This window comes from Orbicella faveolata, unplaced genomic scaffold, assembly GCF_042242905.1.
Source record: "Orbicella faveolata isolate gen_17 unplaced genomic scaffold, um_ofav_v1 contig_26, whole genome shotgun sequence".
In the NCBI taxonomy this organism is placed as follows: Eukaryota; Metazoa; Cnidaria; class Anthozoa; order Scleractinia; family Merulinidae; genus Orbicella; species Orbicella faveolata.
The window spans coordinates 722,501-734,144 of NW_028301554.1; the positions used below are offsets into that span (position 1 = coordinate 722,501).

The 11,644-nt window shown below is 39.5% G+C and overlaps 1 protein-coding gene across 2 annotated transcripts in view; it reads right to left on the bottom strand.

Annotated features, from left to right (window-relative positions):
• The window catches only part of LOC110068856 (secretory carrier-associated membrane protein 1-like), a 12,713-nt gene extending 2,123 nt beyond the window's left edge, over window positions 1–10,590 (bottom strand). Inside the window, exons 1-10 of one of the 2 annotated variants that reach the window (XM_089295534.1) lie at window positions 10,113–10,587; window positions 9,843–9,926; window positions 8,057–8,140; window positions 6,935–6,973; window positions 6,719–6,785; window positions 5,671–5,802; window positions 4,433–4,601; window positions 2,793–2,894; window positions 1,996–2,113; window positions 1–1,614 (exon numbers count right to left, since the gene is read on the bottom strand). The exon at window positions 1–1,614 is cut by the window's left edge and continues 2,123 nt beyond it. In XM_089295534.1, coding sequence (XP_089151660.1) covers window positions 1,468–1,614; window positions 1,996–2,113; window positions 2,793–2,894; window positions 4,433–4,601; window positions 5,671–5,802; window positions 6,719–6,785; window positions 6,935–6,973; window positions 8,057–8,140; window positions 9,843–9,926; window positions 10,113–10,175 — 1,005 coding nt within the window. In that variant the 5' untranslated portion in view covers window positions 10,176–10,587 and the 3' untranslated portion in view covers window positions 1–1,467. Of the gene's footprint in view, window positions 1,615–1,995; window positions 2,114–2,792; window positions 2,895–4,432; window positions 4,602–5,670; window positions 5,803–6,718; window positions 6,786–6,934; window positions 6,974–8,056; window positions 8,141–9,842; window positions 9,927–10,112 lie in introns of both variants that reach the window. The other variant, XM_089295535.1, reaches the window with a different exon arrangement.
• Between the last annotated feature and the right edge of the window lie 1,054 nt (window positions 10,591–11,644).

The window sequence follows — 11,644 nt, forward strand, 5'->3', positions numbered from 1 at the left end:
CAGGCAAGTCGACGTTACCAGGATCCGCCATTTTGGATAATTCCTTCACTAGCGCTTTTGGTGATACGGATACATTTTTCAAGTGGGAAATTGCTGAACTGACTTGTTTCTGGCATAGAACCAGAACCAAACAAATTACTTACCAATAAGACTACTCAGACCCATCTCAAACCGTACCAAAACGAACACCAAGTCCAAAGTAATTGCATGATTACTGTTGACACTCAATTGAAAACCGCTCTAATAGCAATAAAAATAAAGCACTTCACTTTAACGCCTGTTGCAGTTCGTTTAACAATCCAATACATAAAGAAGTTACGTCAAGAGACCTCCGTTACCAACATATGATCTAACTACAAAGAGGTCTGATTTTATAATAAGCTACCTGAGAAATAGCTCTAACAATTTAATGTCTTACTGCTTCTTTTCTTGGTCTTTTTCTCTACCAAAGCGTTCGCAATAACACGGTAGTGCTCCGTTTTATAAGGGATTAGTCTATAAACGGGCGCCAATCACAGAAAACCAAAACCAATCATGAATCGCGTTCACAAAGTTTCCCCTCGCTTCGCGCCGGCTACAAGTCTAAAGAGAGCTGAAGCAATGACAACAGCGACCCCGAGGAAAACGCTATAGTAAAAAAAATGAATTATTTTTATATTTTTCCTTCGAATTTCACAATTGCCTAGATCTGATCGGTGCGCCTATTGGTCTCAAAACTTGCTAAAGTTAAACATGTGACACCACCGTTCAATTCCAACTGAAAATACGAAAAATTAGCCTTCATCGTTCGCTTCTCCAAAACACGCAGAACTTCGTCATTTCACGTTGTTGTTGTGCAGAGGACGGCAAAGAAATGTACAAAAGTTTATAACGCACGTGCACAGCCATTGTTCTGCTCATTAAACATTTCGTTTGATGACCTCGTTGCCGTCGGGGTTTTGCTCAAGCTCTCTTTTGCTTCGTGTTTTGGTTGGTTCAGTGAATTGTCGTCCCGAGTGATCAATTTGGTTTAGGTTTTTCGACACTCCATTGAAAACTGCAATGACTTGTTTCGTTTGCTACACGGCTTCAATTTTATGGCAGTTTAAGTTAATCTCAATTACTTCCTTACACCTTCTTTTCAATAACAGTTGAAAAAAGATCCCGTTTTTCAAGGAAACGACCGCGCACTGACAAGTAGAACACCTCACTAACATACTGTTTGAAGTTCTGAAGGCGTCTGTGCTTTGAGTTAAATTCTGGTCGAAAAACCTTCCCGCTACAAACTCGCAAAGTTAATGGACAATTCCCTCTATGCAATGCGCCTGCAGGGAATCATGGTAGTTGTATTCATCATCTTGAACTGGTAGTTCAGGAAAACAAATATCCATGATTCCCTGCAGGCACATATCACAAAGGAAATTGGCCATTTGCAACTTGGATTTTACAGAGTGTGGTCAGTTCCTTTGTGTGTAGTTGGTCCATAGCTTACTGCCTTTCGATGGTTTGGTGTATTCCGCTGGCCACTGCATCTGCAGCAGCACCCCTCACGTGTGGATTGAAGGCGACCCCACTTGCAAACTCTTCCTGTGCTTTCTCAAAACTTGCACCAGCCATGCGATAGATCCTATGTAGCTGAAAATACAGTGCGTGTCACAAATAAATAAACCAACAAAACTATTTCAAACCAGGAGTGAATCACTGGGAGATCTGTACAACGGGAACACCATCTTCTTTAGAAGCTTGCTTTCCCTAAAACATCGATCATTGGAAACGAGATTCACAACAACAAACGCGTTAAAAGGAAGGCAAGACTTAACTCCCCCTCCCCTCCCCTCCCCCTAAGAGTTGTCGCATTCCGCGCCACGCACTTGTGATTGGTCAACTCTAACGGAAACCAACCAAATGTCGTTAAATAGTTGCCAAAGAAACGTCAAAAATATTAAAACTAAATCACTGCCAAGCGCGAGCCGTACAGAACTGCACTTTTGAACTCAGCAGAGAATGTAGAAATACCTTAACAAGAAGCACAGTATCCACAATGGCACCAACTAGGAACATTGTCCCTGATGCAAACATCATCGAACCCACTGGAATGCTGCGGTGAAATGCTTCTGTCCCATTAATAAAACCACTAATAAAAACAAGACAAAAAAAATCTGAATTTTAACAGTCATAAGAGCTTATCCCGGTTTCTGTAGCATGGAGCGACTAGGCATAGGGTGCGCGTTATGGGTACAGTTTTTCAATTTTTTTCCTTAGTACACATGATAACTGTACTAAGGATTTTACTGCACGTTGCATGTAACGACTGTACGCCTCTTAATCGAACGATGTAAATAAAAAAACTCAGGTGAGTGAAATCCTGTGTTGAACTCTGGTGGTATTTTTCCCTGGATGGAGAGAGGCACTGTGAGTGTCTTGCCTAAGAACACAACACAATGTCGCCAGACAGCTTGAACCCGGACCGCTCGATCGGGAGTCAACCGCACTAACCACGAGGCCACCGCGCCTCCACCAAAGAAGTATTACTTCAAGGAACTGGTATGTTGATCTCAAAGCTTAGGGTTTATCTAATTTGCAGACTGTTCATTCAAGTTAAAAGAAGACTAATCATATTTGTATGATAGGAAAGGGGATGTGGAAGAGATATCCATCAAAGCTTGTAATTTGATAACATCAAAATATTATCCAAGCCTTGGTGTCTGACCTGATTACACTTAATTTTCGTAACCTAACTACTTGACAATGTCCCAATATCATTTGTAATGAGACACAAAATGCTGATCAATTTTAAGATCTAGATAACTTACCAGGCTCCCAAGCCAGTCACACCAAGAGCATAAAAGAAATTGAATAATATCTGCCAAAAGTAGATGATCAGGAACACAACAAAACAAAAGGAGCCATCGCTCCTGCAAAACAGAGGGTCAGGGAAATTGGAAATGACTAAATAGTCTGTACTGAGGCCTGAATTTTAGCTGCATTACTTGGTCGAATAGTCTCTCTATCAGGGCTTGAAATTACGACTCACTGGTCGCCAATGCGACCAAAAATCGAGTGTTGGCGACCAAATATTAAGAACTGGTCGCCAGTGGGCAACTCACGTTTTCTTTCGTCAACCTTTTAACCTCAAAGGAAAACGACCTTACTTGTAGATGAAGGTACGATTTATTCGAACAGATATATAAACAAAACAAAGCAGGGATTCTTCAATCGCCAACTGGATTGCCATGTTTGATTCAGCAGCTTCTTTATTTTAGGGCACAAGTTAAATAAGGCGTGCATGGAGTCAATTCATCCTTTTGCTTTGCTGTAAAGACTATAAGAGATCCTCTCACATCAGAAAACTTCGAAGTGGCTGCCCGTGTTCGAAATTGCAAACTCTTGAGTATTGAGTACATCATGTATCCCTACCGATTGTCTCTCTACTATTTGATTTTTACGATTCTGGCGACTAAAAATTTGCATTTGGCGACTATCCTTTATCACTTAGTCGCCAAATGGCGACTTGAGAATTTTTTAATTTCAAGCCCTGTCTATACATACTGCACAAACTCTTAAAGTATAGAACAAATTGAGAACATTTTGCTTCAGTACTATTTGTAGCTCATAAGATAAAAAAGTACAGTCGAACCTCTGGTTGCAACCACCTCTCGTAAGAAACCACTTCTCCTCGGCGACCAGTTTTCCAAAATTATACTATAAGTTTCCAAGTCAAATCACTATATTTGGAACCTCTTCTGAGGGACCATCTCTCCTAAGCGCCCGCGACCACTTTTAGAGCTCAACGTTTGAAATTAACCTTTGTTTTTAACCTCCCATGAGTGACCACTTGACAGATAACGGAGCGAAAAATGGATAATAAGGTGTTTTAACATTATCCTATTCCTGGCGAATACAAGAAACAGAAATTTCTCAATGGGAAGAACCAGATTTTTTTCTCGAAATTAACTTTTACATGAACAAAACATTGCATCGGCATTGGCGCATGGGTTAAGTCTCGGCAGTTACCATATTTGAATGAGGAAAAATTTTGACTCTTTGTGGTCTAAGCTCTCGTAAGCGACCACCTCCCATAAGCGAACACCTAGGCTTGACATTTTGAGTGGTCGCTTACGGGAGGTTCGACTGTACTTATATATAACCTATCTGATGAAAAGAAAGGTAACCAGTCACCTAAAAAAACTATACATGTAAGAAGCTACACAAGTTAGGTGTAACTACTGTTTCAACAGCAATCGCATTTTTTACAAAAGCAAGCAGTTTTCAATTGAGTGTCGAAAGTAATCACAGGTAATCACTTTGCTTTTGGTTCTACTATGGTTTGACATTGGCTGAGAAGTCTTATTAGTAAGCAGTTGGTTTGGTTTTGGTTTTATAACACTCAACTGAAAACCGCTCTGGGTAAACAATTTCTGTTATTATCAATTATCATTAATTTGGAACTTACTTTAGAGCATTATAGGCAGTGCGATACCAACCAATAAATGAGGCAGGTATGTTCAATACCATGTACGCTATTGAAAGTCCAAAGGTTCGGCCTTCATGTACAGGTTCATCGTGGTCGACGAGTAATGCAAGGGCAGTGAGGAAGTTGAAAACCATTTGAAAAGAGTACACTAAAAAAAGAAATATAAAGAAAATCAGAAGGTTCAAATTCCTTCCTACCAGGATTTATCAGGGTAGTGCTACAGTAGAAGTTTATATGATACTCCCCCCTGGATGGCATGTTAACTAGCCCATCAAAGTGTGACCCTAGCATTTAATTTGCCTGGACCCATCTGGGACAGGGGGGGGGGGTGTACATGTACTCTACAAAGTTTCCTGTTGGGGGTACTCGTTTAGACACCAAGGTGGATAGAAGAGCATTGCGTGAGTTACTGTTACGTGTTTTGCTCAAAACTAGGCTTTTAGCCAGATGGCTGTCCAGCCATCCTGTGGACAGCCACTTTTTAAAGAAAATTGTTTTATTTTTCAGATGCTGCTTTATGAATTGTTCATTGGAGCAGGCCCTATAGCACATTTTGGATGCCCACTTTTTGAATCCTGGCTTAAAGCCTGTTCACTACACAATGATTGGCCAGAGCTTAAATCTGGACAGTTTGATGTTTAGTCATCCAGTGCACTAATCACATGGACATTGTGTCTCCTGCACGGCGCTAGGCTCAAATAAATCCTAAATTACAACAACAACAACAACAACAACAACAACAACAACAACAATCTTTATTTCGTGCCCAGAAAAATTTTACAATAAAAATAAATACATGCAATGTGAAAAAATAACAATGAGAAACAGAGCACAGCCACTTAGAAATAGCTAAGGCTAATCGAGCTAAGTGACTGGGCCAAGCGGAAAAAATAGATTCCCAAATTCTGCAACATTTTGATCTCACAGCCTAATGAACTCTCAATTGCATTTAAAATTATCATCCATTGATATCCTCCTCTGAATTCAGAAAACTACTGGCTGATTATACATGAGGCACCAAACCAGAAATGACCAGCAATTAGCAGTTGACTACATTATGCTCAACCTTAATTTTTTTAGGCTGAGAGTGTCGACTAATTGGTATAGAGTCAACCTGTAGATTTTCTGGCTCAAAGATTTGGGAATCTACACCCCTCAGAATAAAGTGTTTACCCAACAATATCTATCCCCTCTCATGCTTCTATGTCTTACTGTACCTTGCCACCTGATATATAATGCCCTGCATGTCTTCTGATACTCAATGGGAATATCAATACTGACATCATTGAAAAAGCATGGCTTGCAGGGACATTTGTCTGGCAGAGGAGGGAAGTTGTTTTCTCTATAGCCTGCCAGGCAAACAATAAAAAATTAATGACTGAGTTACCTTTGAAAGACTTTTATAAAATAGGTGGACACTGGGAAACTTTGAACACTTGTGAGAAATAACAAGATCTTGGTAATCTCTCACTGAGACTACCAAGAAGTTGCTGAGATTGGTGAGATCTCACCAAGATTGCTGAGATTTTGCCAAGACCTAGCCATGATATTTGCGTCTTTCCAAATCCGGGCCAGATTTTCTACATCTCACTGAAAATGGTGAGATCTCGCTGAGATTGCAAGATCTCACCTTTAAATTTGCGTCTTTCTAAATCCCAGTTAGATCTGGTTGAGATCTCGCCGCAATTCAGAAAGGCACACACATCTCCTTGAGATCTTGCTGAGATTTAGAATGACATAATGGTTCAAGCACCATGTTTCAATGGTACATGTAGTTGCAGGTTTAATGGTTACAAGTTTATGTGTATGTTCAGTCATGTCCAAGATACTCAATCTGATACAGTTCAAAACTACAACTTTACAATCCATACAGTTTGGCAGATTGTAAAAGACAGTTTTCAGTCCGTATACAATTGTAAAATTGTATCTCATAAGGGGGGACGTGAATATAAATCACGTGTTATTTGAGCAAAGGAGTCACAACAGTTTGTGAATCCATATGGTTTGTATGGATCAAATGCAGCTTTCAGTTCATACACAATTGGAAAATTTGTACCTCACTAGGAGGTCTTGAATATAAATCACATGTTAATTAAGAGAAGGGGTGACAATGGTTTGTCTATCCATTGTTATTATTGTTGTTATTACTCAATGAATGATCAGAAGTCCTCGGGTATCTGCAACTCAAAATCTGAATTTCAAAATATAAACGTTCAGTCAAAATTAGAGGGTAATTTTTGATTCGTAAAATAGTTTATCAATTACCTCCAAACTGCATTCTGTGCAATTCTTGTTCTCTTCGTTGTAACTCAGCAACTTTGCTTTCTAAATCCTGCAGGACAAAATTTATATATCTTAAATTAAACATGAATTTAAAAAATAATAATGTTCATGTATAAGCATTAAATGATGAAATGAAATTTTAATAAATATTCATGATAATAAAATGTCTCCTCTGAACAAAAAATTTGTAGCACTAACCTCCTGCCGACTTGTCAAATTTTCTCGTCCCTCTTCAACCTGGGGTTGAAAATATAGGTTAGACATACCATACTACCTTGTATATTAATGACTGATTAAGGTTCATATTATAAAGAGTTTGAATTAAAAAAAACAATAGACCCATAATAGCTGAGTATTGTTATACAGTCAACTCTCTCTAAGACAGACCCTGTCCGTGCACTGGCTCCAACTTTCTGTCTCAGAGAGGTGTCCAGTTTACAGAGCGTCCACATAATGAGACACCAGTCATTTCTGAGATAATAAAGCCAACCTATGCACAGTGAACACTGTCTGGTTTCTGATCCAAGAAAAACAAAATCCCCTTTTTTTCCTTCACGGCTAATTATTACAATCAGGTGCTCCAATTTTAGGCTTGGTTAAGTCTACATATCATAAATCCTCGAATTAGTGCCCCCTCAGATAAGCCCTCCCTTCGAAAAAAGCGCATCTCCTGTCAGCCAGAATTTAAAATAAGTGCCCCTCCCCCATCCCCCCATTTGTGGACAAGTAATGAGACAACAAAGAATGTATAGTTTTCATCGTGTAGTATTAGATTTGTACATTGTTTCAGTTTATGAACACATTAAGTTTGGAAAAAAAATTACAAGCACTAATTGTGCCGCGATTTAAACTTTAGGATCAGCTTTTTATGTTGATAAACAGCTTATGGTGTTGTTTACACACAGATGATGTATTAAAAAATGATCATGTCAGGCCATGATTTGGGAAAAATTACATAAGCACTTCCCCAAGTAAGTACCCCCGTCTTCTCCTAAATTGGAATTAAGCGTCCCAGGTGCTAATTCGAGGATTTACGGTTTTATTTTATTAATATTTCATATTTTCACTAAAAAAAAAGCAGTTCTCAAATGCCTGTTTGTCTGCAGTTTCAAAGTGTCTGCTGTCTGTCTTAGAAAGTTAATTTAGTTCCAGTTAAATGACTGCATCTGATAGTGAAAAGCAGCAGGAACCAACAACAGATGTCTGTCTCATAGAGGTGTCTGGATTAGAGAGCTGACTGTATCACAATATTTCCATTAAAAAAAATGTGTAATTCTTTTGTCATTGAACTATTTCTGCTGTATATACATTGCAACATACCACGCTAGTTGTGTGTTCCTTGTCAGTTTGAAGCACAGCTGGCTGTGAGGGGGGAGGGGTGGGGACAGCAGGTGCTGTCCTGAGCTAGAAAACATAACAGGAAAAAAATAGAAATTGATCACTACATTAGTACTATAATAAATTCTGACCACAGATCAAATCTACACCTGTGCCTTCAAAGTTTACTACATCCACCTGCTAGTTTAGTTTACACATGGTTAGAAACAGTAAAAATGTCTGAGTTTCGAATCCGAGATGTAAGGTAAAGTCTGCATCAGGCCTAATGACTAATACAGCCGGAGAGCTTAAAATCCCTTTTTCTGTTATCCCCCCTTTATGGGATGCTCTAGCCCATCACTGGGTTCCCCCCCCCCCCCCCCCGCCCAAATGCCAGCATTAAATTGGACAGTACCCATTAAATTTTATACAGCTGAGTGGAGAGAGGTACTGTAAGAGTAAAGTGTCTTGACCAAGAACACAATGCATTGACCCCAACCAAGGCATGAACCCAGACCACTTGATCTGGAGTCCAACAAGCTAACCATGAAATCACCATGCCTCTACAAGGGAAACATGTAGGTCAAGTGTATTGAAGGTTCTTGTCCTAGCTCTGTATGGTTTGTAAGAGAGTACAAGGCCCCACATGAGGTAAGCCATGAGAAACAAAAATTAAATCAATAGTTGAATGAAAAAAATATATAATATTATATTAAGCAAATAAATAAATAATAAATAAATAAGATCCCATAGTAATAAACGTCCAACAGTAGCAATTAAATGCAGACACGATGATAGATTCGAATGCAGCCATAACACTACTGGAAAAAAGACCTGAAAAAATTTTCAGGCTTTGAATGGGATCCTGTTCAAAGACTGAAAATTTTTACAGGTCTTTTTTCCAGTAGTGTTATGACTGCATTCGCATCTATCATCATGTCTACAAATAAATAAGAATAAACAAGGGACAAAATTCACCTGGTGAGCTCTCCAGGTAAACTTTACAGTTACCTATAAATACTGAAATGAAAACTACAAAAAATTCCTGATTTTAAGTGACGTGTTTGTTTAGCAAAAAGGGGTGGGGAATTAAACAAAGGAAACAATTAATCAGCTTAGCCTCCGTAGTCAATTTATACATGATGTTCAAAGCAAAATTTTACCAGTAAACATCAAATTCACACCAACAATAACGTTTCCAGATTTCAACGTTTTCAGTTTAGCGATACAAAGATCTCTTCGCACACATAAACCTTTCAGGAGAAATCAATTGACTTTTACTGCTTTCAATTAGCAGTGTCACGCAAATTCCAGTCAAACCAAATGAAGCGCACCCTTCCATCGACCTCAGCATTACATTTAACGAACAATCAATTCATTATTGCATTATTGAAACGACTAGCAGGTTCAATATTCAAATTATCAATTCACAAAGACTTTGAAGAGCATGCTTCACTTTGTTTGGCCATAATTATCTCTGAATTTCACAGTAAAGATCGATGAAGCGTATGATTCCAAATTCCAGAGCTTGCACAGGAGAAAACTCGTTTTGATTTATACCATTTCTCTAAGCCTGTATGAAGGGTAACACACATATTGTAAGCTATTGTACTTAGGAAACTGATCGAAACAATAGAACGACACGTGTTCTCGCTATAAAATCAGAGGAAAGCAAATTTGTTTACCAAACGAAATTAGCTGAAATTGAAAGTCAGGCACGTGCCAGATAAAGATAATGAGACCGAATGGAAAGTGGACAACCTTGTAATTAATATTTCCCGTTACTAACCTGTGAACTGTTTGGATCCTCAAACGGATTGAATTCTTTAACTGCAGGGGCTGCATTTCTTGTAACTGAAAGCACCGACGGATCCTGTAATACGAAGGAAAAAGTTCTACGCTTAGATTACTATATATTTATGTAAACGACTCTGTATTTAAAACTAAGCTGAAATACCTTCAGTAGCCTCAGCAAAGCAAAGTAAAATAAGCTTAACTCGGTATCTGGTTTCATTACAGTTACATTAATGGCAATATCACAAAAACACAAAATACTTACGGAGAACGGACTCTCAGAATCAAAAGAGTCAAAAGGGTTATCGGGATGATAGTTTGCGGCCATTGTTACAACTCCCTTTTGTTGAGGAAGGGAAAGGAACTCCTAAACCAATTTTTCAACTTTAAACCACCAGAGGCAATGGGCTGGAAACAAGAGAATTCTCTTACTGGAAAGGAAGTCCTAAAAACCCGTGATTTTAACAAACACAGCCGCAGTTCAGGCCTCGTTGGAAAATAGCATTATCCCTTATCCCGTTCTTCCTCAACCTCGTTCCCAGGGTCGTATTTCTTGTCTCGAACCGTCGTCTCGAGGGTGGAATGGGAACGAGCTGAAACGGTTGTTGAAAATGAATGAAGACAAGCAATAGACTGCAAGGCTGATACTACGTGAAAAACGTTTCGAGACACCAACATGACAAGAACCGATTAAGTAGGATCGCAACAGTGGACAGCTGTTTCGCCCTTCTTGGGGCTCGTCAGCACTGTGTAGGGAAGATATGTAACGCCAGCCCAACAGCCAACGCACATAAATTGCACAATGACCCGTGCACTATATCAAGTTCCGTACTTTGAACTCACTTGCGCCCCGACGAAACACGCGTTGCCACATCACATGTTTCGGGGCGCAAGGAGACAAAGTGTCAAGATTGGTGTCTCGAAAAGCAAAAGAATAAATGTGGCTGGACAAGGCCAGCCTAAACATTTAAACATTCAATCGCATGGCCAGTACCATGCTTAAAAAACGCAGCGTATCGGATCTAAAAAGACCTACGGTCCGAAAATACATAAATGTGAAACCATAAACTGCAAGGGACCGCATACGATAAACGCTGCCAACGTAGGATCTACAAGAGATCTGATCAGCCAAAAAAGAAAATGTATGAAGACAAGCAATAGACCGCAAGGCTGATACTACGTGAAAAACGTTTCGAGACACCAACATGACAAGAACCGATTAAGTAGGATCGCAACAGTGGACAGCTGTTTCGCCCTTCTTGGGGCTCGTCAGCACTGTGTAGGGAAGATATGTAACGCCAGCCCAACAGCCAACGCACATAAATTGCACAATGACCCGTGCACTATATCAAGTTCCGTACTTTGAACTCACTTGCGCCCCGACGAAACACGCGTTGCCACATCACATGTTTCGGGGCGCAAGGAGACAAAGTGTCAAGATTGGTGTCTCGAAAAGCAAAAGAATAAATGTGGCTGGACAAGGCCAGCCTAAACATTTAAACATTCAACCGCATGGCCAGTACCATGCTTAAAAAACGCAGCGTATCGGATCTAAAAAGACCTACGGTCCGAAAATACATAAATGAGAAACCATAAACTGCAAGGGACCGCATACGATAAACGCTGCCAACGTAGGATCTACAATAGATCTCTTGTAGATCCTACGTTGGCAGCGTTTATCGTATGCGGTCCCTTGCAGTTTATGGTTGAAAATGATCACTTCTATAGTGAAAACATGGATAGCAAAGAGACGGTGAAAATAAGCCTTTGCATGGGAATATTTTTTTTCTGTCGATT